At 38.5% G+C, this 27,691-nt stretch overlaps 1 protein-coding gene across 2 annotated transcripts; it reads left to right on the plus strand.

The window, feature by feature from the left end:
• On the plus strand, positions 1-27,691 carry LOC135616893 (uncharacterized). Of its 2 annotated transcripts, XM_065116625.1 has the most exons (22): positions 2-1,107; positions 6,242-6,357; positions 7,035-7,243; positions 8,893-9,012; positions 9,798-9,926; positions 10,057-10,182; positions 12,248-12,303; positions 12,425-12,524; positions 12,631-12,748; positions 14,626-14,835; positions 15,007-15,328; positions 18,899-18,992; positions 20,453-20,561; positions 20,770-21,041; positions 21,123-21,250; positions 21,423-21,657; positions 23,587-23,775; positions 23,873-24,162; positions 24,306-24,486; positions 24,588-24,830; positions 27,069-27,151; positions 27,265-27,691. In XM_065116625.1, the coding sequence occupies exons 1-22, from the start codon at positions 254-256 to the stop codon at positions 27,410-27,412; spliced, it is 4,332 nt and encodes a 1,443-aa protein (XP_064972697.1). In that variant the 5' UTR covers positions 2-253; the 3' UTR covers positions 27,413-27,691. The 2 variants fall into 2 exon arrangements, with proteins under 2 accessions (XP_064972698.1, XP_064972697.1); XM_065116626.1 differs by lacking the exons at positions 27,069-27,151; positions 27,265-27,691 and adding an exon at positions 25,783-27,050 and having other exon boundaries at positions 1-1,107.

The raw sequence follows: 27,691 nt of genomic DNA on the forward strand, positions 1-27,691 counted from the left end.
TTTTTCCCTCTTCTCTGTTCGCATCCCTTTCGGGCGACCGTAAATAGCAGCATCTGCTTGATGCGAGCGATCCCCGTATCGCCTTCTCTTCGGTCCTCTCGTCAAATTTGGCAAAGCAAAGCAAGAAGAGTGGAGAAGCCCCCAATCCAATCCAACCCAACGCTGGGTTTGGGGATCGTTTCTTCCCCAAATTCCTGCCCGATCGACGCCCTAGGGTTTCCCCAGTTCTCATGAGTTTCCCCTTCCCCCGCCCATGGCCGCCGCGTCTGTCGTCGTCGTCCGTGTCTTCCTCCTCCTCCTCATCTTCCCTGATATCGACAACCCTCGGCTGGCGTCCGCTCTTGATGCGACGGTGGCGGACGACGACGGGCCGTATCGCAGTGAGCGGTTCTCGATCCTGAGCTATGAATCCTTGTGGCACGACTACTCCCCGCCCGCCCCGCCGCCATCGCCCCCTGACCCGCCTTCGTCTTCCTGCGAGGGCGACCTTGGCGGCACCGGCGACTTCAATACCCTCTGCGAGCTCCACACCAGTGTGCAGCTGTCCAGCGACTTCTTTGCCAAGGCGCACGGCAGCTTCGTTCTCTACCCCGACGTGGTGCTCAGTTGTTCCGTCGCCGGGTGCTCCATCGTCGTCAATCTTACGGGGGAGATCCGGATCGGGCGGAATGCCAAGATTGCGGCTGGGACTGTCCGCATGCAGGCGGGCAACATGAGCCTCGCCGAGGGTGCGGCGATTGATACGGTAGCGCTGGCGGGGGATCCGCCTCCCCAGACCAGTGGGGTTCCTACGGGGACTAATGGGGATGGCGGTGGGCATGGTGGGAGAGGCGCTAGCTGCGTGGTGAAAGAGGGGCAGACACAGGAGGACTCCTGGGGAGGGGATGCATATTCCTGGTCCACGCTGATGAAACCTGACAACTACGGCAGCAAGGGCAGCTCGACAAGCACGGAGAAGGATTATGGAGGGGGAGGGGGTGGACGGGTTTACTTGGTGGTCAATGATGTGATTGAGGTTAACGGTAGTATTACAGCGGATGGTGGTGAGGGTGGCTCTCTAGGTGGTGGAGGGTCAGGTGGGAGCATCTTCATCAGTGCGGCTAAAATGTAAGCGGACTGTGATCTCAAATTAGCATACTTGGCCTATAGTTGGTAATTATATTGCACACACAGCATTGTTTGGTGGAAATTATACTAGCTGATTGCTGGTAGTACTTATCATAAACATCATAAACCTGGATGCTTTGTTCAACTTTAGGTAACACAATAAAATCAGGATGCTATTTCAGCACAGAAATATAAAATTTTGATCTAAAACAAAAGGCTAAAAAATTATGATTTCCTGAAGTAGCTAATGCTAAAACTGTTCTCCATGAATAAGCACTACTTCCTCAGATTCAGCTTGGGGCAGTAGAAACTACAGTGTTGACCATTACAATATATACTTTCACATATGATTTTGCCAGTTTAAATTATTGTGGTAGTTACAGACCAGTATTTTTTTAGTAACTTAAACTTAGAGTAAAAGAAATATGTTTTTCTATTTGACATTTAAATCCAAGTCACATGGTGCTCCATATCAGCATCTGCTTTATTGGTCTACGTTTAGGTTGCATGTCCAAGCATGAGTTAACAAATGAAACCACTCTTGTAACCCGTAGAGGAGAATATTATAGGAGACATATGTGTGTTTGAGGGTAAAGGGAAATAAGAAATACTGGTTGCTTGAAACGACGTTTGGGATTGATTTAACTAGTTTTGTTGGTGCATAGTAGAAATATTAAGATTCCTAGGTTTAGGTTTGTTATTAGTTATATGATTTTGGTTGTGATCTGGCCTGTATTAAGCATAATGGATTATGTAAATTTTTTGGACTGGGATTAGTTGGAAAGTTGGCTGGTTGGATGTCTAATTTGTTAAGCTTGATCAGTAATTGGAGGGTTGTCTAAAACTGGAATCAATCAACTGGTAATTGGTTGGAACACCAATCAATTGAGTTAGAATTGGTTTCTTTGAATTGTATGATTCTGAGATTGGACACACTGATTTCAATTAGACGTGAGGCAATTTGTGAATTTCACAAAAGTTTGGAGGCTTTTGGTTTAGATTTGGTTGATCTTCATGCATATCTTGCAAATCTTGTTGAAAGAAATGAAAACATGGGCCAGCATACTGCAATATTGATTGTTTGTGAGAGATTGAGTTCATCTGACCCTTGTTGGAAGCCTATGTGAAAGATGCTCAAAAAGTGGGAGCACAATGCTGTATTTCACCTAGTCCGAGAGGCTGTGGTAACTGTAGTAGGATGAGCCAGTTCCTGATGAACAAGCTGCTGTGAGAGGGCCATGTTACTGATAGAAATCCAACTTAGTAAGAGAAGAAGTGCCGAGTAATTGATGAAGTAATTGATGAATGGGGATTCTAAAGTGATTTTCTATTTTATTATTCCCATCATCGATCAGTGTGACCTTTGAATTACCAATTTCGTAGGATTGAATTGCTTAGAGAGTCTTGTATATGCTTTTAAAATTTGTATCTTCTTTTATAGAAATTTCTTGGTTGAATTGGTCCTAAACCTAAGTTGCTGGGTGACTGGGTCTGATGACATGGTTCCTGTCTCTTGGAGATAAACCCTCTAGATTTTTGCAATCATTTGTTTGCAATATAATTTACTGGGCTGCATGGTATGATTTGGCCCGTTTATAAAGCATTAGAAACCATAAATTGTGAGCATCCAATTGACACCAAATAAATTCATTGCAGAATGACTTAATAAGGTTCTTTCACTGCTTATACTTTATTCACTCTCAAGGTGAGATTGTGTTGTGAAAAGTAGGAAGAGAATAAATAACAAAGAAAAAGGGTGGCTTCGTAACAAATAAATTGTTAACTAGTGGCATACATGTTTGTCAGGGCATGGTTTTGGTTTGGCCTTAAGAGTATAAGAAACCAAACCTATTCAAAAACATTATCGTCTAGACCTTTATTTTAATGAGCAATCTGAGCATGTCATGACCCGGGCCTGATGGACTAATTAGCATATCAATTTTGTTTGGCCCAAACCATTGGCCAAAATGCTTAAGCTGAAGTTGATAGTAATACACTCATCATACCTTTATAAGCCAATCTTAATCTTGCTCACTTTCGATGTACGATCAATCGAGGTGCTATAATTTTTCCCACTCAGGGGCTTGATGTTCTCATCAAGGTCCAACATAGCCCAGACCAAACCCTAGCATGGTGCATGTGAGGTGTAGCATAGTGGTGGCTCCATGCCGTGACGAGTCTTTTGACTCTATCTACGAGCAACCTTTTTCTACTCGAGCTCCCTCATCATACTCAAATACTATGTCGACTTTGGTATCAAATGTCATGACCCAGGACTGATAGGATAATTGGTCTATCAACTTCGTTTTCTCCAAACCACTGGCCAAAATACTTATGTTGAAATCAGTGATTTAAAAAGCATTAGGCGCCAAAAGGCGCCAAGGTCCACAAACGCTCGAGGCGCTAGGCGCTCGCCCGAGCGAAGCGAGGCGCTAAATTATAAAAATATATAATATAATTATAAAAATATATAATATAATTATTTAAAAGTATCTAAATTATAAAAATATATAATATAATTATAACAATAATTTCAAATAAATAAAAATTAACAACATTAAAATCAAAATAATAAATTATTAATCTATTTACAGAAAATTAATCATTTCAAAATTCAAATAAACTTAATATTAAGAGTATACTGAGCCTGATGGAGAAACGAGGAAGCAGCGGCGGCGGCGGCAGCGAGCGGCGGCAGCGGCAGTGGGAAAGGGAAAGGGAGCGGAAGGCGCGAGCAGCGGGAGGCCTCGAGGGAGGCGCGAGCAGCGGGAAGGCTCGCGGGAGGGCTCGCAGGAGGCGAGAGGGCTCGCGGGAGGCGCGAGCAGCGGGAGGCGTGAGCAGCGGGAGGGCTCGCAGGAGGCGAGAGGGCTCGCGGGAGGCGCGAGCAGCGGGAGGGCTCGCGGGAGGGCTCGCAGGAGGCGCGAGCAGCGGGAAGGCTCGCGGGAGGCGCGAGCAGCGACAGCGGCAGCGGGAGCAGTGGCAGCGAGCGACGAGATCGCGATCGGGATCAGGATCGAGAGCGGCAGCGGCAGCAGGTTAGTGTTGGGTTAGGGTTGGGGTTATATCGATTTAGTTGGTTCGATTGAACCAACTAACAACCGAACCAGACCTAAAATTCTGGTTCGGTCGCCTTGGTTTACCCAGGCGCTCGCCCGAAGCGCCCAGCGCCTGGGCTCGGGCGAGCGCCCAGGCGGCGCCTGTTTGAAGCGCGCCGCCTGGGACATTAGCGAGGCGCTCGGGCCTCGCCTCGCCTCGCCCGAGCGCCTTTTGCAATCACTGGTTGAAATTTATAATAGTATACTCATCAGACTCTTATAAGCTAATCTTAGTCGTGTCCACTTCCGATGTGGGACTAATTAGGGTGTTACAATTGTAACACCCCTGATTAGTCTCACATCAAAAGTGGGTAAGATTAAGATTGACTTATAAGAGTCTGATGAGTATACTACTATCAAATTCAGCCTAAGCATTTTGGCCGGTGGTCTGGGACAAATGAAGTTGATAAGCCCATCAGGCCTGGGTCGTGACATTTGGTATTAGAGCCGATGTAGTATTTGGGTTTGGTGAGAGAGTTCGAGTAGGAAAGGGCTACTCGTGGATGAAGTCAGAGGACTTGTCATGGCGTGGAGCCACCATTGGGCTACTCCTCACATGCACCATGCTAGGGTTTTATCTAGGTTATGCTGGGTCGGGAGATTGTAAAACCCTGATTAGTCCCATATCGAAAGTGAGCAAGATTAATATTGACTTATAGAGGTTTGATGAGTGTATTATTGTCAACTTCAGTTTAAGCATTTTGACCAGTGATATGGGTCAAACAAAGTTGATAAACCAGTTTGCCCATCAGGCTTGGGTCATGACAGAGCAGCCTCCTAAGGCAAGTATGATTGAGACATGTAAGGTTGCGGAGGTTGCATCGTTGCAGTGTACTAGAACTTTGGCTATTGTTATTGATCTATTGCTCTATATCATAAAAGCAATAAGACTTGGGAAAAAAAAGAACAATTATCATCATACATCAAGACCACAATTATGATCGTACATCTAAACCATAAGATCGAGTACAATGAGCTCATACTAGTGTTGACATGGTAGAGGCTCGGCTGCATCGATATGCGTGGATCCTCTAGCTCTGTGATCTAATCCTAGGTGGCATGTGTAAAGTGTTGCCCATTCGGCCGTGCCCTGTTGATGATATAAGAATTGCTGTTGTTTTTTTAGTTTCTTTTCTGTTATGATATTCGCTAGGAACTGATCGAGTGAGATTACTTTCTGAGATCCAGATTATCCTTCTCCCAATTATTTTGGTTTTAAATTTTCCATTATTTTGCATATGGCTGGTGTTACTGTTTTTATTCTAGGACTACGTATTTTCAAATAACGTGAGTCATCCTGGGAATTAGACCTAGCCTGACTCCCTGATGGTAGCCTAGTTGCCTAGGTTTACCATATTGATGAACCTGATTATAAGTCAGCTCACTTTTTGGCTTTGTTTCTGTCTGGAAAATATTATATTATTTTTGAAAAATAGAAAACTTGCATTCATATGGGGAGAAAAATTGTTCTAGAGCAACTTTAGGATATCTTATAGTTTATAGAATAAATGTAATTTTGTAGATGCCTTATGACGCCCTTATGATGCTAGGATGATTCTTACCATATAAGCTGTAATAACATACAACTATTTATTATGTGGGCAACCTATTTAGTTTTGGCACAATGAACCTACATGATTATACATATGTATGTATGATAATTCCAAGCTTCTTGGCAATAACTTTGAACAATCACTTTACATACACTTGTGTTAGACATTTCACATATATCTATGGGAAAACATATCAAGCTTGTGCAGTCCTAGCGACTTGACAGCTTCTTTAGTCTTATAAGCCTATATGAAGGTTGATGAAATAGTCCAGTTACCTAGGCCAATGTCAAGATTCAAGACTAAGCAGGAAAGATATCATGCATCTTTTAGCTTCTTATTGACATTGTATAAGTGCATGTCAATTATTGCCCTTATTTTTCCATGGAAACTTGTATAATTCGTTTAATGACGAAATGATGTTTGATGCTCATATTAAATTATCATGAACTGTGTGTGGGGTTTATTTAATTCCTCCTTGAAGAGCAGGAAGGGCACTGGAAAAATAAGTGCTTCTGGTGGTAGTGGTTTGGCTGGTGGCGGAGGAGGACGTGTTTCTATTGCAGTTTTTAGCTGGCATGATGATCCACGTGTTTTTGTTCACGGTAAGTTATGGTTGTCCATCTTCGAGTATTGATTGATATTTGTACTTATTTGTTTATTTTACTTTTGCATACGTTAATTTTCATGTGCCTGTTATTTGTGCATTTAACCATATGCATGCACACTGCAGGATTCTTATTTTGCATGCTGATCTATTTTTGCTATTTTTTGTTTTATTCTTGCGTGGTTATTCTTTTCTTAGCTAATTTAAACTTGCTTGGATACAAATTCCTGCTAGACTAAGCTAATGGTTGTTACTTAGGGAAGCACACTTCATCTCCATCTTGCTTGAACCATTTACAGTTTGCTTTGTATCTTGACTTTCTAGAACCAACACCTCCTTTTATGTTCCCCCAGCTGAATGAGAGAACTTGTAAGGAACACCAATACTTTGGATAGTCCCTTAGTCACTGTTTGATTGCTTTTCTTTATATACCTTTTAATGTTCTTATAATCTTTTATTTGGAACTGAGTTGTAATGTACCCAATTTATCTTACCAGGGTAAGCCAAAAATCTTATGCTTAAGCACTTCAAAACCATGGTTTTCATATGTTAAGTGCATTCTTTGTTTTTCAGATTCTCCATTCTTGGACTTAATGATAACTGTTAGCACTTTTCTTGTTAATGTCGCTGGATTTTGAATTTCTTGGATGCTGTATAGTGATATTGTCTGTGCAGGTGGAAGGAGTTTTGGTTGCCCTGAAAATGCTGGAGCTGCAGGGACTCTTTATGATGCAGTTCCCAAGAGCCTTATAGTTAGCAACCATAACTTGTCAACACAGACTGATACACTTTTACTAGAGTTCCCTTATCAGCCACTTTGGACTAATGTTTTCATTACAAATTGTGCCAAAGTTGCTGTTCCTTTACTTTGGAGTCGCGTACAGGTCAGTTTCTTGTTCTTTTATATTATTTTGGTCATTGATCAATAGTTATATACCAAAACATCTGCTATGACTACATGTCACAACATGCCTAATCTGTTGTGTTACTCAAAATGTCTATAATATGTTTTTGAATATTAGTGGTGCATGTTGTGCTTTTGCTTGGTTAGGACATGTTTTAAAGAGATAATTGTTCTCATTTACAAGGTTTTTATATTGGGTTTATGGGTTTTTGATATGTTGTCTGCATGATATAACTTGGCACACTAGTTTGTGCAAATCCCTTATGCTGGCGGAGACCAGTCAAAAATTCTTTTAATCATAATATGAAATCAATATATTAGAAAAGGGATTTGCAGTATGTGGGTGGTCAAGTTATCACATGGTGCATATGTGGAATGCTAAGGCATATGCAATTGCTTATGTAGTTTAATTTAAATATCCAAAATAACATTATATCTGTGTGATTAAAGAATATACAATCAATTCTGTATTGTTAATGGTCAAGTGTATGCTAAGACCAAATCATAAATTTATAGCTTTACATTTATGCTCATTAAAAAGTTATTTTTTGGGGAAGTTACAAAAGACAAGTGAAATTTAACTTATGCATGTAATGTCATCTTGATCCATATATTTTGCAATTGGTGTCATGTATTCCTTTGTCTTTTAGAATTGCTATATGATTATATTTCTCTATTGATCTTGAAAACAAGTGATATAGGTATGTAAATGATATTTTGTACATAAATTGTCTTATATTGTTGTATGTAATTGTTTATTTTACCATTCTCAATGGATTCTAACGGCTGTAACTTTAAAATTAGGTAAATTTAGAAAACGCTGACAAAATAGTTAACCTAACTTTGCTTACTTTGGACCCTGTTATTTATCATTTATCTGGGTTCAAGTACTCCTTTGACTAGTAAGATTCATGTTTTATTATGAAAAAATGCTTCAGTTTTGCTCCATCTGTCATGGATAATTAAGATATACTAAAAATTTGAATGTGGGTCATATAATAGTTGATTGTGGTTGTCTGCCATAATCATTGTGATTTGAAAGGCATCTAGTTTTGTATTTAATGGTCCATTGAAACCTGCTTTTTCGTGAATTGTTCTTCTGGGTCACATTAGAACATGATTATGTATTTGCTCTAAATGTTTCTATGCATGGTATTGCTTGTTTTAAATGTTGCACAAAATGGTTGATATAGATGACTTAGATGTGGGTATATGTTTGAATGTCTTTGATGTGGGTAACTGTGTACTTCTTTTGTCGTTTATGGTAACAAAACATAGTTCTTTTGTTTCTAATGCCAATAATTAAATTCATATCGTGATAAGTCATTCACATGCTTCTGAATTTGCCTTTTACTATATTCTTTACAGGTTCGAACATGATTATGTATTTGCTCTAAATGTTTCTATGCATGGTATTGCTTGTTTTAAATGTTGCACAAAACGGTTGATTTAGATGACTTAGATGTGGGTATATGTTTGAATGTCTTTGATGTGGGTAACTGTGTACTTCTTTTGTCGTTTATGGTAACAAAACAAAGTTCTTTTGTTTCTAATGTCCAATAATTAAATTCATATTGTGATAAGTCATTCACATGCTTCTGAATTTGCCTTTTACTATATTCTTTTCAGGTTCAAGGACAACTTAGCCTTCTTTCTGGTGGTATGTTGGCATTTGGTCTGACTCGTTACCCTTACTCCGAGTTTGAGCTATTGGCTGAAGAACTTTTGATGAGTGACTCAATAATTAAGGTGCCCCCACACACCCACTCTAAGTATTTGTTTCTTGTCTTTTCTATGTCTACTCAAGCAAATTGTCACTAGGCATTTGCTTCTGCTGCCACATATAGTGAATGGTAATCTGCACTTTTGCTTCTTTATATGTTCTTTTCTCTGTGTGTTTTTGTGTTTAATTTGATATAGTTGCATCAACAGCTTGCTGACTGACCTGTTTAGCACCATAACTGGCTGTTTACAAAAATTGAAGCAAACTTGGAAAATGAACTATAGGATAAAACTATGCTTTGGCATTCCATGAGGTTGAGATTTGCTTGTACCTAGCATTTACATGCTTGGACTTTGTTCCTTTTGACTGTAATGAATAGTCATTATGGAACTTTGAAGTCCTGTTAATTGGTGAAATTGTTCTGAATTAGTTGTACTATTTGCAATTGCTTAAGAAAGTGCAAATATAAATTTGAATTCATCCTGATGACAATTTTAGTAAACTAACTGTTGGTTGATCATGTTTCATGATAAAATATCCTGAAAATTTTCTCATATAAATTGTCAATTCTTGTATGTAGTTATGTACCAACACATTATCAAGTAGAATCCATCATCTTTGCCTGCTGTTATCTTCATAGATGCGTTTTGGTTGTTTAATGAATTTAATGAGTTAAATATCTTTTTCACCACTGTCTTTCACTCTTTTTTTTCATAGTATACTGCTCACTTCTTTCTTTCAATATATATCTTGCTCTCTTGTATGTCATTAATCTGATATCAGCATTTTTCATTTTGTTTTTGGAATTTAGGTGTTTGGGGCTTTACGAATGTCTGTGAAGATGCTTTTGATGTGGAATTCGAAAATGTTCATTAATGGTGGTGGGGATGCATTAGTTGCAACCTCATTACTTGAGGCGAGTAATTTGATTGTTCTGAAGGTAGTCTAATGATTCTAAGTTTGTAATGAATTTTGTTTGGTGATTAGTCCTTTTTTTTTTTACCAAAAAAAGATAAGTAGTGCGCAAAAGATGGCAGAAGCTCTATTTTCTAGCTTTGTTTCTATGTCAGGAATCTTCCATGATACATTCTAATGCCAATCTTGGAGTTCATGGTCAAGGCCTGCTTAATTTATCTGGACCTGGAGATCTAATTGAGGCACAACGTCTGATATTGTCACTCTTTTACAGCATCCATGTAAGATATAGTGTTTATGCAATGTGTATATGCTTTAGTATATGTAATTGCATAATAGTTTTGGTCACAAGATCTGTTGCAGTCGAATATGTCATGAAGATTCTTTTATCCTTGAGTCATGAAGATTCTTTTATCCTTTAATCTTGGCAATTGGCATATTTGTTAATTTGAACATTAAATTGTTTTATAGTTATTTTTGGCAATCTGCACAATATTATCTCAATGATGTACCTGTTCTTGTTTCTGATCAAAATATTGTCTTTTTTTTTTTTCTCTTTCCACCTTTTGTTATCATGTATTTATAACTTAATGCTAAATTGCTTATCTTGTGTATCTACATGTAACGCTGGTTATGCATTTATGTGTACAAGTTATTTTTAATGCAAAACCATGATGTATGACACTTCTAATCCTTTGTACTTGAGATTGACTGGTGGATTGCTACTTTTTTTGTAACTTATGCAAAAATGTGTTCCTTGTGAGCAATTTCATGAGTGTGAATAAATCAGGGTCTGCCGAACCGTACCGCCCGCACCTTTGAGTGCACTGTAGCACTGCTACAGTACTCGGCACACTTGGGTGTACCGCTCGATACATTTGGGTGTACCGCTCGGTATACCGGACCATACCAGTACCGAGCCCAGGTCGAAATACCGGTACGGTACGGTATTGCGAACCTTGGAATAAACTATATAATTTCTATAAGCTTGCGATTTTAGGTAATTTAGAGGGCCACACATGAATTTCACTTATTTTGAAGAGTACATAGTTGAATATATTTTTCATCGCTACAGATACATCCTTGGTCATCTATATATTTTTGTTTACCTCATAATATAGTCATGAACACTGGTAGAACTTAGCAGACAATGTTTTTTTGTCTGTTTGTTAATTATATTATACTGTATATTATAAGATTTTATACTGGCTGAGGAATGATTTATAGTCTTTCCTTTGTTCATCTTGTTCTTGGAATCTTAATAAAGGTCCTAGACAGTAGCTTCAGAGTTAAATAGTTACATGGTTGTGTACCGCTCAAGGGAACTTTCTTTTTGATGCTTTAATGGTTGACTTAGGGTTAACTAATACAGAGTCTTTTTTATTGGTTGATGTTGTAAAATATTTGTCTCTGCTGAGACATCCGAGTTAGTTAGTGTATTGTTACATAAGTGATAGGTCTGAGGTTCGAGTCTACGTGTTTATGTGTGTGTCATGTATGCCGTTTGATATAATGGAAATTTCTTCCTTTTTTTATACAATGTAGAATACTTAGAAGATCATTTGCTGAATGAACGTCTGGCATTCTGAAACCTTTTTTTATCTAGAAGTTTGTGGACTCCTGGGACTGGGGCTAAAAGGCTATTAAATCAAAATAGTATTTTTGCAAGGTGTAGATATGAGGCGCACCTTTTGTTTTTCTTTGAGGATCATATTAGATGATTCACATGCATATCTTCTCTAGGAAGTAATTCTAGTGATTTAGCCTTCCCTATTGGCACATGCAGATTCCAGGTGATTGTTAAAGAAGAGTATTTTGGTATGTAGTTCAAAGGGATTCTTATAGGTTAAATTTTCAACCAATGAGACTATTATGGGTTTGAATCTTGGAGACAGTCTCTGCTTGCAGGGTAAGGCTGTTTATTATACCTTGGAAAGAGCCTCATGCGTGCAGCCACCTTTTTTCGCAAACATGTATGCATAGCTTAACATGAGTTTGATCACCGCCGGCAACCTTTTGGAATCGCTCAATGTATATTATGTTCAAGCTTTTGGAAATTTATATCTGGCTGTGTACCCAAGAATGTTTTTCTGTTTTTAGTCAAGATGAAAAATGATGTTAATAACTGATGAATATTATTCCTACAGATGCTTGTCTTTTACTTTGTACAGACTGGATTCATTGCATTAACTTGCATCATATGGTTGCTAATAATTGCTTTTAAAACTTCTCTTCATGAACAAACTCATCATCCCATATTTCCACCCTTTAGATCCACCATCTCAAGAACTTTTGTTTCTTATATTTTTATTTATAATGTATAGTTACTATTTGGTTTTTCTGTAGGTTGGACTTGGTTCTGTTTTGAGGGGTCCACTAATAAATGCGTCCGGTGATGACATGTAGGTTTTGTTAGTTTTTGTCTTTGTTTCTTTTGAGAAGTATCTGTGTGCATTGCTTGTGTATTATTGTGTTATGATGTCTGGTTATATAGTTGAATTCATTGATCATATGTGGTCTTAGGGCCCCTAGGCTGAATTGTGAGGAAAAAGATTGTCCTTTGGAATTGATTCATCCACCAGAAGATTGCAATGTTAATTCTTCATTATCTTTCACCCTTCAGGTAGTTCATTTTGCATTTGTTTATTTGTTTATTTATTTCAACTCTGTTTCTTCTAGGATTTCGATTTGCCTTAGAATTTTACTTGTGGGTGTCTGTTTCTTTTCAGATTTGTCGTGTTGAAGATATTGATGTTGCTGGACTTGTTCAAGGAACTGTTGTTCATTTCCATAGGGCACGAAGTGTAGTTGTGTCTCCTACTGGAAGAATTAGTGCAACTGGTTTGGGTATGATCTATTTACTTCAAACTGGTTTAAAGATAATGATGATGTCTTACATATATTACATACACCATTTATGTTCTGTTCCCTCACTGATTTTAAGTGCGTAGTCTTTCTCAGTTATTAATGAAATAAACCAGTGATTGAAAGAGGCGCTCGGGCGCTCGCCTATGCGCTCGGGCGAGGCGAGGCGAGGCTCGAACGCCTCGCTAATGTCCCAGGCGGCGTGCTTCAAACAGGCGCCGCCTGGGCGCTCTCCCGAGCCCAGGCGCTGGGCGCTTCGGGTGAGCGCCTGGGTAAACCAAGTGACTGAACCAGGATTTTAGGTCTGGTTCGGTTGTTAGTTGGTTCAATCGAACCAACTAAACCGATATAACCCTTACCCAACCCTAACCCGCTGCCGCTGCCGCTCCCGATCTCGCTGCTCGTCGCTCCTGCTCCCGCTGCCGCTGCTCGCGCCTCCCGCGAGCCCTCCAGCTGCTCGCGCCTCCCGCGAGCCCAGTCGTGAGCCCTCCCGTTGCTCGCGACTCCCGCGAGCCCTCCCGCTGCTCGCGCCTCCCGTGAGCCCTCCCGCGAGCCTTCCCTCTGCTCGCGACTCCAACTGCTCGCGACTCTCGCGAGCCCTCCCGCTGCTCGCGCCTCCCGTGAGCCCTCCCGTGAGCCTTCCCTCTACTCGCGACTCCCGCTGCTCGCGCCTCCTGCGAGCCCTCCCAGCTGCTCGCGCCTCCCGCGAGCCCTCCCTCTACTCGTGACTCCCGCGAGCCCTCCCGCTGCTCGCGCCTCCCGCTCCCTTTCCCTTTCCCGCCACTGCCGCCGCTCGCCACTGCTTCCCACCGCTCTTAGATTTTCTTAATTTAATAGCATATTTTTATTTAAAATTTTAAATAATTATATTTATTAATTATATTATATATTTTTATATTTTAGCGCCTCGTTTCGCTCGGGCGAGCGCCTGGGCGAACGCCTAGCGCCTTGGGCGTTTTTGGACCTTGGCGCCTTTTGGCGCCTAGCGCTTTTTAAATCACTGAAATAAACAGTGTAGTGGGTTATATTCTGCCAGCCTAAAAGTACTGGCTACCTGGCAACATAGATGTTTTGATTCCATTGATTCATTAAAGGATTTAGTTGCTTTTGAGTGTTTGGACCAAATTTGGTCAACTTATGCAGGCTGGTTCTAGTTAGCATATTTCTTTTGACAAAATTGAAAGTGTTTGTTTGTGTTTTTATGGTTCAATCCATCACAATACACTAATAACATCAAAATCAATTACAAGTCTTGTTCTCTATCGATTTTAGAATTACTAAGATTCCTTTGGTGGTTCCCTGATTCTCCTGCCATGTTTGGTTTGATTGAGGGATGAAACTATGATTTGTTGGAGTTAATCACTTCCTAATATATGTTTCGGGTGTGTTTGGCTATCCATATTCCATAAATGTGTGTATTGTCACTTTTTGATAGTTACCCATTTAGCAACTATAGGCTTTACTGTCATGTTTATCATGAAAGTGGTCAAATGAAAAGTGTACTTTATTTATTTTAAGCTATTTTTTAAATGAAAAAAATCTTTGAACAAAACTCATATACACTATTTGTTTCTTTTCATCATCATTGTAGGTTGTTCAATACTTCAATACTTCAATTGGCCAACATGTCTGGTCAGTTTATGCTTGCCAGCTGGCTGACTTGTCTCTTTAATTTTTCATTTTAAGTACGTTAAGAGGTTTTTTGAACATAAGTTTTTTCCTATGAAATTTGATAAGGTTTAAGATTTTTTTCTTCTCTCTTGTTCAGTTTTTTCCTATTTTATTCTTTATCAACTATGATGTTTAAGTGACTAATTGATAAATTTAACTTGAATTTTTCTTGTTTTACTCATATGCAGGCTGCAAAGGTGGTGTTGGGCGGGGAAATATATTAGGCAATGGTCTAGGTGGTGGTGGTGGACACGGTGGGAGGGGTGGAGATGGCCGTTATGGTGGAAGCATTGTCAAGGGTGGCATTGCTTATGGAAATGCTGAATTGCCATGTGAGCTTGGTAGTGGTAGTGGTAATGACACTGTACCATCCTCGACTGGTGGTGGTGGTATCGTAGGTATATCTTATCTACCATCAATTACGTTTTTTGACATATTTTGCTAGTATGTAGTTGTAAAAGTTCATGTACAATATGAATTCTGATATCTGGAAATATGTTATATACTTTTTTACATCATGTTGATGCTTTCGGCTTGGAATTATCATGCTATCATGATTACCTTTACAGTGATAGGGTCGATGGAGCATCCATTGGTTAGTTTGTCTGTTTATGGCTCAGTTGAAGCAGATGGTGAAGACTTCATGGAAGCTGGTGTCACTATTGGCTCATCTGATGGAGGGCCTGGTGGTGGTTCTGGTGGTACTATTCTTCTATTTTTGCATTCTTTGACCCTCAGTGATTCTTCTATCCTTTCAAGTGTTGGTGGGCATGGCAGTCAAAGTGGTGGTGGAGGAGGTGGTGGTGGAAGGATTCACTTCCATTGGTCCGACATTTCTACAGGGGATGAATATCTTCCAGTTGCAACTGTGAAGGGAACCATAAACACGAGGTTTGATTGGTTCTTGTGTCTGCATTCTCTTATTCTTATATGTCTGTCTTATTCTTATATGTCTGATAATAATTAAACTTAATGGAATAAGGTTGCCATTCAAACTATGTAAGTTTGAAAGTTTATATTAGTGAATGTTGTGCCCTTACAATGCTGTGATTGGTGAGCTCTCCTTAAGAATTTATAGGCTGTAGGACTTCATTATAGTATTAGTTAGATAATATCTTGTGTCATATCAGAATGATTGTGAGAGACATCTTTGTATACACTTTGATAAGCATTTTGTTGAAAGGAGCTCCCACAAGCTAGTTGAATCTTCTTTCCAATATTAGGTCCAGTACAGTCAACGAATCACATATGCTGGGCCTGCTTGATGCGGTACGATCTCACTCAGATCTATCCCCATACAAGATTTACGATTTATTTAGGTCTATTTTGATATAGTATATTTCAATAATTTCTACTTGTTTCTCTTGAAAGCCATTTTGATATAGTAGTATATTGCAATAAATTTGATATGGTTATCATTGAAGTCATTTCCCTCTAGTATATTAAATGCTTCTAAAACTGAAATTTCCTTTGATCATATTGGGTTGTGGGTAGTGCGAAATCGTAAAGTGGACCAATCGCTTGGTTACTGGTATTGATGGTAATTTTAACAAGAATTGCTTGCAATTCAACATGACCTTGTTGCAGCACATATAAGTCAATCTATGAACACAGCTAGTTCCGTAAGAGTTAGGCAGTATGCAGGTTTAGGTTTAAATTGAGTATATATTGCTTAAGACTGTGGCTCAAACCACAGAGCAATACAGATTCAAGCTTCGCTTACCAATCTTTTCCAACTAGATCCTATTTGGCCCAACAGGTCACATTTCTTATGCAGGTTAACTTTGATCTCTGTTAAGTGAAATCAGCTTGCTCATGGACAACTGAACTGACTCTTAGTTTAAGCATTATGTGGCTAACATTCACATTCCATACTTCATTGCCTACAAGCATGAATGCATAGCTTTTTATGTTTCTGCTCAAATGTGTGTACCAAGTTAGCATAATTTGTATTGTATTGTGTGGATTGTATGTGGAATTCTTGCTTCTGTTAGCAGCAATCAAGGGCTGTTGTCATAGCTTTTATTATGTATTTATTACTATGCATGTGCATGCTCGTGCCTGGTTGTATTCCGTAAGGTTTAAAATATCTCTCATATTGATTAGCATGAGCTGGTATTTATCAGGTGTTGACAACTAATCAGGATGCAAAGTGGGTGATTTCATTTTCATCTAGTTCGGTCATTGAATATCTGGACACACTGGACAGTGAATATCACCTCCGCCCCCCCCCCCACCTATACAATTCCTCTTCTTTCTCCTCTGAATAATTATCCTTTTCCTTCTCTTCTCCTCATTCCCGCTTCTTTCCCTCTTTCTCCGAGGTACAGGCAGTACCAATCTGTACAATGTATTGGTACGTTGATCCGTAATGGAACCACACCAGTTTCAGTGATTTAAAAAGCGCTAGGCGTCAAAAGGCGCCAAGGCTCAAAAACGCCCGAGGCGCTAAGCGCTCGCCCAGGCGCTCGCCCGAGCGAAGCGAGGCACTAAAATATAAATAAAAATTAACAACATTAAAATCAAAATAATATATTATTAATCTATTAATAGTATTGAAAATTAATCATTTCAAAATTCAAATAAACTTAATATTAAGAGTATACTGTATATTGAGCCTGACAGAGAAACGAGGAAGCAGCGGCGAGCGGCGGCAGCGGCAGCGGGAAAGGGAAAGGGAGCGAGGCACGAGTAGCGAGAAGGCTCGCGGGAGGCGTGAGCAGCGGGAGGGCTCGCGGGAGTCGCGAGCAGCGGGAAGGCTCGCGGGAGTCGCGAGCAGCGGTAGGGCTCGCGGGAGGCACGAGCAGCGAGATCGAGATCGGGATCGGGATCGGGAGTGGCAACGGCAGCGAGTTAGGGTTGGGTCAGGGTTATATTGGTTGAGTTGGTTCGATTGAATCAACTAACAATCGAACCAGGACCGAACCGGACCTAAAATCCTGGTTCGGTCACTTGGTTTACCCAGGCGCTCGCCCGAAGCGCCCAGCGCCTGGGCTCGGGCGAGCGCCCAGGCGGCGCCTGTTTGAAGCGCGCCGCCTGGGACATTAGCAAGGCGCTCGGGCCTCGCCTCGCCTCGCCCGAGCGCCTAGGCGAGCGCCCGAGCGCCTTTTTCAATCAGTGACCAGTTTGACCACCAACCGGTATTGACACTGGATTTAGATTTTAAACCTGCAATTTGAAGTCTTGGTATTCATATATCTTTGCATGACTAGGCATGCCAATATTTTAATTACATGGTACCTTTTGAGATTTGGCTGGCAGTGTGGCACCTAAATACTCGTCTATGGTATATGGAGTTGTACTGTTAGAACTCTGGCAAAGACTGTCACAGTGTCACAGTTCAAATATATTTTCAAGTCCTTAGGTTGGATAAGTATTCACGAATGTGTTCTTGTCTTCTATTGGAATAGAGAAAGTCCAATCTCTTTCTCTTAAAATATTTTTGTAGTAATTAATAATTAATGTGATCTTGCTTTATGCAAATTATGGTTTTCCTGCATAGTTGGGAATATTATATCATTTGTGATTCTTTTGATGTCTTCTCAAGACAATACCTGAGTGAAACAGTGGAGGAGCCGAGTTGAGCATGATTTTGATTGATGTGGATGGAGATGAAGTATGTAACGCTTGAGTATCTTGTTAGTTAAAACAAAAAGAAGAATAACCTTTAGTCTTGTGGAATTAGTTAAGGTCAGCTAGATTGGGTTTGGGTCAGGGTTTTATTGGGTTGACAACAATCTACTCAGTCCTAACTTGACCCACGTATAATTGGGTTATTAAATCTCAACCTGATACTGTGCATTCTTTTTCAGGTCAACCACATGAATTTTGTTCACTAAGACCTAATGTTGATTGAACAATAAAACTATAAAGATCTACTTCATGAATTGTAAGTTTGCAAGAGGATACATTAGTTAAATGATAAAGTATTCACATGTTGTTTTTGTTGTTTCTGCAACTAGTCAGTTGCATATTATTTTTGTTCATAATGGTTGAAATTTGTCAATAGATTAACATATTATGTCTAATCCCTGCCTCCAAATCCGTTCCTTTGGGAACAAAATCCAAAATCCTGGCCCTGGTTGGTCATGTACCTTTTGTTATTGTGTGTGATGTTCTTTTATTTGAGGTTGTCTTTCTTAAACTTTTGGAATAGTTTATTTATGCTTAATATTCAGTTTTAGAAACATCTTTGTGTTAGTTCATTATAGTCGATTAATACTTGTGTTTTAAACCTGTCACTGATGAGAAGCTTTTGTCCTCGTGAATTTGCCTAATGCATTGATACATGTTCTTTTTTTGTTTAGTAAAGCTAACAAAGAGAATTCTATCTAATGAAGTTTTACAAAATACAATTGCAATATTTTTGTTATATAAAATAATTGATGAATAATGAAAATCTTACATAAATACGGTTAACTTTTATTGCTTTGCATCTTAATCATCCACTTCTTCTGACAGGGGTGGCATCAGCAAAGGCCATGGTTTGGCAGGGGAAAATGGAACACTTACTGGAAAAGCATGCCCCAAAGGCCTGTATGGAATTTTTTGCGAGGTAACTCATTAGTTTGTGCTCTATCCATGAAGGCATTTTATATGATTCTTCTCATTTTTATTTAGTTTAGTTACTGTACAATATTATAGTGCTTCACATATTTTAGTTCTATTTGTTCTTCTAAGGTGGCCTTTTATGTGACATTAGTGAGTCTATGAAATGATGACCTTAGGTCAGTCATATCAGTATTACGCAAGAGTTCACTCAGTGAGAGTGGCAGCACTAGTAAAACAGAAAGGGAATTGATGAATGACTATATCCTAGTTCGTAAAGCCTTGATGTATTGTAACAAACTGTTCCAAGAATTTGAACAGGAATTATCCTTTTTCCATTTAGTTTTAGAATGAATTTAAGAAAGCTAACCATGCACATTCCTGATATAGTTTTCTTGTTTATCAGTTTGAATAGATATAGTAAAGGATCTTGCTTGTGCGTGTGTGTAAAGGGGCTCATCTTGTTTTTACATGTTGATAACTTACATGTTTAGATCAATTGATCTTAACTAATTGACCTTATTATTTACTAGTGGAAACAACTACCATGAGATAGGATTGCTGGAAACAATAGAACAGGGGAAAAAGGAAACGAATAACATAGAAGAGGTGGACAAATAAATAGGGATGACAATAAGGAAAATGTAAGAAGAAAATACGTGAAATGGAGAAAAGAAGATAAATAACAAAGAGAAACAACTGACAAAATGTTTCGGCAAATAACAGCAAAGGAAATGTTGCAAAGTTAAATTGCTTGGTGGGTGCATCCATGGTTTTAACTTTTAAATACCAATATATGGTGCTGTGTTTAAGTTTTTTTTAATTGCCCATGTATCAAACTATTGTTTGCACTCCTAAAATTTTAATGTAAAGGTTCATAATTCTAAAGCCATGGAGCCTAATTTGAGATTTCCGAGAATCCGAATTACTTAATTATTATCATTTTAGTCTCGTCTTTAGATTCAGTATTAATTAGTGAATATGAGAGAAGTGGTGGAGCGCTATGATATTGTGTGACAGACCTGTGGTTATCACATGTTGGTACAAAATGTAGAGGCAGTGCTGCACAGTGCCGTGCTTGTCCTACTATGTGCAGAGGTCCATAAAAGGTAGATTTGATGCATGCTAATGTGTGCTGTTGTATTCTCATTGGTACAGTATGTGGCAATAATGTGTATATTGATACGTTGCTACTATAGCACTTTTATCCTTGTTTGATAGCAAGTGCAATCTGCAAGCTGATAAATGACCAGTGTAGCTTTCGTTACTTAAACTATAGATGGTTGTGAATATCGTTGACAAATGGTGGCATTTGAAAGTCAACAATATTGTGTGATTAGTGTCCTTATTTTCTGCTATATTTACTTGTTCTTTGGTATCTTTGTTTTGGTTTTCATATTACAATATTGTTAATAACCTTGATATTTCACTTTGTAATGAACTGTAAATTTTTTTTATATACTACAGGAATGCCCTCTGGGTACATTCAAGAATGTTACTGGATCAGATGAAACTCTATGTTTCCAATGCCCTTCTAATGAACTTCCTCATCGTGCTGTATACACAAGTGTTCGAGGTATGCCTAACATTTATTTTTCATATTTTTATAATAGCTGAATTTGCATTCTTGAGTATTTGGTAAATTATGTGTTAGTCTTTTGATCCATTTGTTTGGAGGTATTGGTGTAATATTAGTATTACATTTAATGTATACTAGCTTAATTGATGAATTTTTATTGGATTTTCTGTGATATTATTTTTGAAGTTGCTAATAATTCTAACAGGAGGTGTTGCTGAAACCCCTTGTCCATACAAATGTATTTCTGAAAGATATCATATGCCACACTGTTACACAGCTCTTGAGGAGTTGATAAACACTTTTGGTGGACCATGGTTGTTTGGTCTTCTTCTTTCTAGCCTTCTTGTCTTGTTAGCCCTAGTTCTAAGTGTTGCACGGATGAAATTTGTTGGTACGGATGAGTTACCTGGCCCTGCTCCAACTCAACATGGGTCTCAAATTGATCATTCATTTCCCTTTCTGGAGTCATTAAACGAGGTTCTTAGTTATTTCTCTATTCTACATTTTTAAGACAAGTATTATGTCATTTGTGGTTATGACATCTTTTCTTGTTTATAGGTTTTGGAAACAAACAGGGTCGAGGAGTCACAAAGCCATGTTCATAGAATGTACTTCATGGGCCCGAACACCTTTAGTGAACCTTGGCATCTTCCACACTCTCCCCCTGAACAAATTACAGAGATAGTGTGAGTAGGATGTTTTATGAATCTCTTACCTTGGTTAAACATTACCCTTTCTTTTTTGTGATTCTCTTTTGGTGATGAATGTTTGTTTTTTCATCCTGTCAGTTATTTAAAATAAAACAGTATACTTGAGCTAAACTGATTTTGAATATTTTTTTTTCGTATTCTTTCACAGATATGAGGATGCATACAATAGATTTGTTGATGAGATAAATGCCCTTGCTGCTTATCAGTGGTGGGAAGGTGCAATCTACAGCATTCTATGTATACTTGCCTATCCACTTGCCTGGTCATGGCAGCAGTGGCGGCGTAGAAAAAAGTTACAAAGACTGCGTGAATTTGTTCGATCAGAGTATGATCATGCATGCCTTCGTTCTTGCCGCTCACGTGCACTTTATGAAGGGCTTAAGGTTTGTATAGTATAGTTTATACCTTTGAATTATTTGTTGTTTCATTGGCTTATGTGAAGAACAGTCATATGAAGCTCAAGGATGGAACACATGGAAAACATACTAGCATGTACATGGATGTTCACATGTATAAATACTGGAACATGCCTAGGCACACTACTATTATAGCTTTGCATGGCGCTTAATGGTGTGCAGCACATTAGCACATGGCAAGAGCTGTCCTTCCTATGGAATGTGTCCGCATGTGCTGGATGTACTGTGCCAGAAGTTTATTGACATGCATCATGCCAGCCCCTGCTGAAGGTGCCGTCATATAGTTTGGCCAATTCTTTTGGCTTCTGCCAATCGAAATTGTGCTATTTCATAATAGTATTTGGAGAACCGCATGCCACATTGATCCTCGGCATGTACAATGACCTGCCAGGTCTTTGTGTCCTGGATGGTTATCCACAGTCCCATTTTACTGGCTGAAAGTTAAATAGAACATTCATACTGATTCGCTGCAAGGGCATGGCCTCTATGTCCATACCTTGTTTCACTCCGTAGTCCCCAGTGTAGCATGTACATTCTCTTATTGGGAAACCTGATGTAATAGATAAGAAAAGTACATGCTTATATTCATAGCCACAGTGATACATAATTTAAAAAAGAAATAGGAAATACAGTGAACAAAAGGTTGAAATGAAGTCATTCTCCAATAATATATATTTCTTTCATAATTGGCCTCAAGAATTTTTAGCTGGTTGTCACTCAATGCCTTCTGTAAGTCAGTTGCATCCTGGTTTGAACAGTCTTTTGGATATTGTCTTATTTGTAAGTTGTTCTTCCATGGTTAAATCTTTGATTGCCCTCCACCTTTTGCTCAATTATAAATGGAGATTACATTCTATAATGCAGTTGGCAAGCTTTTTTACTTCCATCTTTCATGGAATTGATAATTGGAGTGCAAGGCAGTTAGCAAGCTTTTCATCTACGTGATATTGTTTGTGGATAGTAAGTTAGAAAGATGTCATCAAAATTCCTAACTTGTTGCCTTCTTAATGTTAGAGAAGACTTCTGACTGATAAAACATTACAACCTATGCCTTCCCTCCTTGTAGATCTTGAGTCAAATGGTCAAAGAATTCAACATGATTTCATTATGATGTATTAGCCATAGAAAAGGCACCACCAATAATGCTGTCTTTTTATTGGCAAAGACATTCACGCTCTAACCAACTAATATTCTAGTTCTTATTCGTTTCATGCAATTTTGGAAGACTTGACTGGGGGACTCTTTGAGGCCCAGCTTTTCTAAGTGCATCTTCTTGATGAATCTATAAATCAACTTTTTTCATAACTCAATATCGAACTACTTTTTATTGTTTTTCTGGCTGGTTGTGGGCGGTACAATTCAGTGTATTGCCTAGTACACTGTTATCATATTGGTCTGGTAGATTTTTGAAACTAGAGAAGATTTCTCCTCATATGGCATTGGTGCTTTTTGTGGTAGCAATGTTAAGGCCAGTAGGTGATGTCACTGGCAAGGACTAAAAAGGTGTTGTAATTTGGGTTATCATCTTATGACGTCAGTACAATGAAAACCATTTAGGTAGTTTAGAATTGTCTGAAGAAGATTTTTAGGATGTTTTGAGGGGTGTTATTGCAAATTTAAGGTGCCCTGAGAGGCAGGAGCCAGTCCTCTTGAAATATTGAGTCAGGTGGATCTTGCCATAAGAATGTTGCTTAATTATTCTGTGGAAAAGGCCTTCTACTCTATAATGGGCCACATGTTGAAAGGAGGCCATCAATAAGTTTGAAGGTAGGTAATGCATATCTAGAAATATGCTGCAATGAGCTCCAGGTTTTGTGGCGGTTTGCAGTATTCCACTTGTTTCTCATTCAACCTCAAAATTTCAAGTTTTTTATGTATCAATATTTATCATTGTAGGTGGCTGCAACTCCAGATCTGATGCTTGGGTATTTGGACTTTTTTCTTGGTGGTGATGAAAAGAGGCCAGACCTTCCACCTCGTCTCCATCAAAGATTTCCCATGTGTCTAGTCTTTGGAGGTGATGGAAGTTACATGGCTCCTTTTTCCCTCCACAGTGACAATGTCCTGACTAGTCTTATGAGCCAGGTCTAGTTCTTATTGTTTAAAACCTCAAACCTATTTCTGTAAATATAAAACACATCATTGATGAATACATGTTAATGTATTTTTTTTTATATTGCAGGCTGTGCCACCAACAATATGGTACAGGCTGGTAGCTGGATTGAATGCACAGTTGCGCCTAGTTCGTCATGGGCACCTTAAAGTGACATTCATGCCTGTCCTCAGCTGGCTTGAAACTCATGCAAATCCTTCTCTGAGACAGCGTGGTATTTGCATTGATCTGGCCTGGTTTCAAGCTACTACATTGGGCTACTGTCAACTTGGTCTTGTTGTTTATGCTGTGCAAGGAGAGACAGAGACTAATGCAATTGATGGTGGTTGTAGAACTTTGAAGGTCAATCAGATTTTGCGGTAAGTTGTTCTGTATTTCTATTTATTATTTAATGAAAGTGTTTCCTTTTGCTATTGTTATTTACATTGTTGTCCAACAAGTCATAGTTGAAATTGAATTTCCTTCTTATTTGTTTAATTGTCGTTATAAATGTTCTCTGCAGAGTTCATAGCCCTCACAGGAACACAAAAGCTGGTAGTCTGAGGAATAAAGAAGCTGTTACACGTAAAAGGATAAGTGGAGGGGTTTTAGACAGTTACAGCCTAAGAATGCTTGCAGAGAAAAAGGACTTATTTTACCCTTTCTCTCTCATTGTGCATAATACTAGACCTGTTGGGCATCAGGTGCCGACTAATTTTAGATTTCAGGTCTCTTATGCCAATAGGTGAATGAATAACTTGTTGACAATGTTCTTAATATCTTGTTTATTTTTATTTTTTTGCAGGATCTTGTTGGTCTGGTCATATCAATATTACTCTTGGCAGATTTCAGCTTAGTGCTGCTTACACTGCTCCAGTTATATTCGTTTTCCATGGCAGATGTCTTCTTAGTTTTGTTTGTTCTTCCTCTTGGTATACTTTCACCATTCCCTGCTGGAATCAATGCTCTTTTTAGTCACGGACCTCGACGTTCAGCAGGCCTTGCACGTGTATATGCTTTATGGAACATTACATCTTTGATTAATGTCGTAAGTTTTCTTCTCTTGGTTCTTCTCACGCTATAATTTGTCACATCATTTCTTTGTTTTGTTTTTCTTGTTCTGAAGTTTAGTTGAAGTATATAGGAAAGTTTCTTTTTACTTTTATCTTTATTAACTCCTGCAAATTCCACGTTTCATAGTTAACATGCATTTTAAAGTATACAAATTATTCTTTCAAGAGAGGTTACACTGCAAAGTGCTGGTAGTTTACCAGAGGTTCAAGCAGCTATGGGAATTGGAAAATGGAAGTCCACATAGATAGATCAAGAATAGTGAAACATCTGTGGGTTTTGGGATAGCATCAAATGTGTTTTTGTAGTAATAAATTATGGCAACTCCTAGATGAATTCTAGATATGAAATTGCTGGTATCATGATGAATATAAACAAATGCATTCCTATCCTAAAACATTTGTAAGTTCTACTTTGATCATCATTGCATGTAGGTATTGGAAGGTAGCATTTACTGTAGTTTGGAAGGTTGTCTCTTCTGGTTCTGTCGTGCGATGCATGGGTATAGTTACATGATACTGGTACAAGGAGTTGTAAGATGTCAAAAGTTGGAAATATAGAATAGGATATTGTATATTGCAGTAACAGAGAAATGTTTGAAGACAATTTTGATACAACAAACTTTGTCATTTCTTTAGTTTGTTAAAATTGTATATTAATGATGTATGATGAGTAACTATAACTTTAAAATATCCCTAATCTATTGATTACAACATAAACTACTTCCAGTAATAATGCTCTAATAAGTGATGAGACAATAAGAACTCGTGATACAAATATTTTTGAATAATTAAATGGCATATGTGACATCATATATCATCTTACTTATCTTTAAAACATAAATAGAAACAAAGACATCCCGAATAGTTTCTCTAATGATCTCCAAGTATCTGGAAGGCATTTATTCTTTTTATATTGGTTTTGAATAGCTGGAGGTCAAGGAAGCATCATCTGATGTGTCAAAGAAGGTACCCGATAATAATTTGTATTTAACATATAGCTGATACTGGACAGCAAGTATCCAGAAGTTTTCTTATGCGTAACCAGGTATATTAATTTCATCTCTACCACCATGCAATTTCTGAACATTGCAATGAGCTACATGATCTTGAACCAAATAATTTGGTCAAACTGTAGCTTGATACAACTCTTGAATGCTTTAATGCTGACAAGAGAAGCATCTTTTGGAGGGTTTTATTTTTCTGGCTATTAGTAAATAATCTGCATTTGCTTTATCTGGGTGCCATAGACTCCATCAATTGACAGAACATGTGCAATTCTTACAGTCCCCATTATCCTCTCTCTTCTTCGAAGAAACTATCATTACTGATCCTTGTTTGCCTAAGCAACTGCATCTCATCTGTAATCTCTGGTTATTAAAATTAATGCCTGCTCGACAGATCTGGTAGGGCTGAGCTGGATTAGAATATCAATAATACTGACATTGCATAAAAGAGGAAATTGGATCTATTTAACAAATGATGTATTGATTGTTCATCTTTGTAAACAAGTTAATCAGTGTCAACAATCAGCACTTTATTTTTCCAGAAACAATCATCACTTCATTTTTTAATTAAATAATTTCAAGCTTCCCCTAGAGGCCTAGAGAACAAAGAGGAAACCAATAATCTTCCAGTTCCAGATCTATGTATCCACATCATATCTGAACTCGTGTGAGTTAAATTTTGTTCTATCCATGACATGCTTTTACTTGACATGTGAATGGTCTTTGTTCTAAGTTTTGCCTTGATAAGACCTAGTTCATGTGGAGACCAACTCTTATTTATTTACATGTGGAATACAAAATGTGGCTCCTATATTATATATAGCACTTTTGTTCTCAGCTTATGTGCTGTATTCTCTGAGAATAAGAGAAACATAGGTCAGTTGTTAAGCCTTTTATTAGGGTTGAGTTATTCAGCTTAAGGCAGTTTGATATATTTCAATCTGTAACTTATTAATGAGCTTAGGACTGATCATTGGCTTATAGATTGTATGGCTTTCTGACGTGAGATTTCCTTATGCCATTACAGATTATTCAATTAATAAATAATAGGTCAACAAGTTATTAGCAATAATTATTGCATGCATCTTAGAAGAATGTGTTATCTAAAATCTTTAGCTTCACTTAATTCATGGCACTTCAAATATCTTTTATCCTTTGGTGTTTTTTTTTAAATTTTGGGAAAAAGATGCTTATATCTTTACCTTGCAGATTGTGGCCTTCATATGTGGCTTTGTACATTACAAGTCTTCAAGTCAAAAACATCAAAACCTACAACCATGGAATTTGGGCACGTGAGTAGTTTTTCCGGCATTGCCTAAAAGATTAGTTTTCATTGCATTTACATAAAATATCTTTATGTACTATATTTCAACTTATTTGTGGTTGTTTCCTATATTTTAAGCAGGGATGAGAGTGGATGGTGGTTGTTTCCAGTTGGCCTGGTTCTGTGTAAATGTATCCAAGCAAGACTTGTTGATTGGCATGTTGCAAATTTAGAGATTCAAGACCGTTCACTGTATAGCAATGACCCAACCCTTTTCTGGCAATCATGACATTTTGAGTGGTTAGCATTACCAAAATCAAAGAACTCGATTTTTTGGAGTTACGATGTGAGGGTAAGAGGAAGAAAACAAGTTTTTTCTTCTTTTTTTTTTTTTTCCTCTGCATCAAGCCCTATTTAGCATTCTTGATGCAGGCTAAGCATCCCTCACAGATATTGTGCAGCCACAGTTTTCACTTTGTAAATATAATTATGTACGCCATTCTTTGTAGACAATCAACTTGTATCGACCTATAAATTGACCCTCTTCTAACGAGCAGGAAGTTTGATA

The sequence above is a fragment of the Musa acuminata genome, chromosome BXJ2-7, assembly GCF_036884655.1.
Source record: "Musa acuminata AAA Group cultivar baxijiao chromosome BXJ2-7, Cavendish_Baxijiao_AAA, whole genome shotgun sequence".
NCBI lineage: Eukaryota > Viridiplantae > Streptophyta > Magnoliopsida > Zingiberales > Musaceae > Musa > Musa acuminata.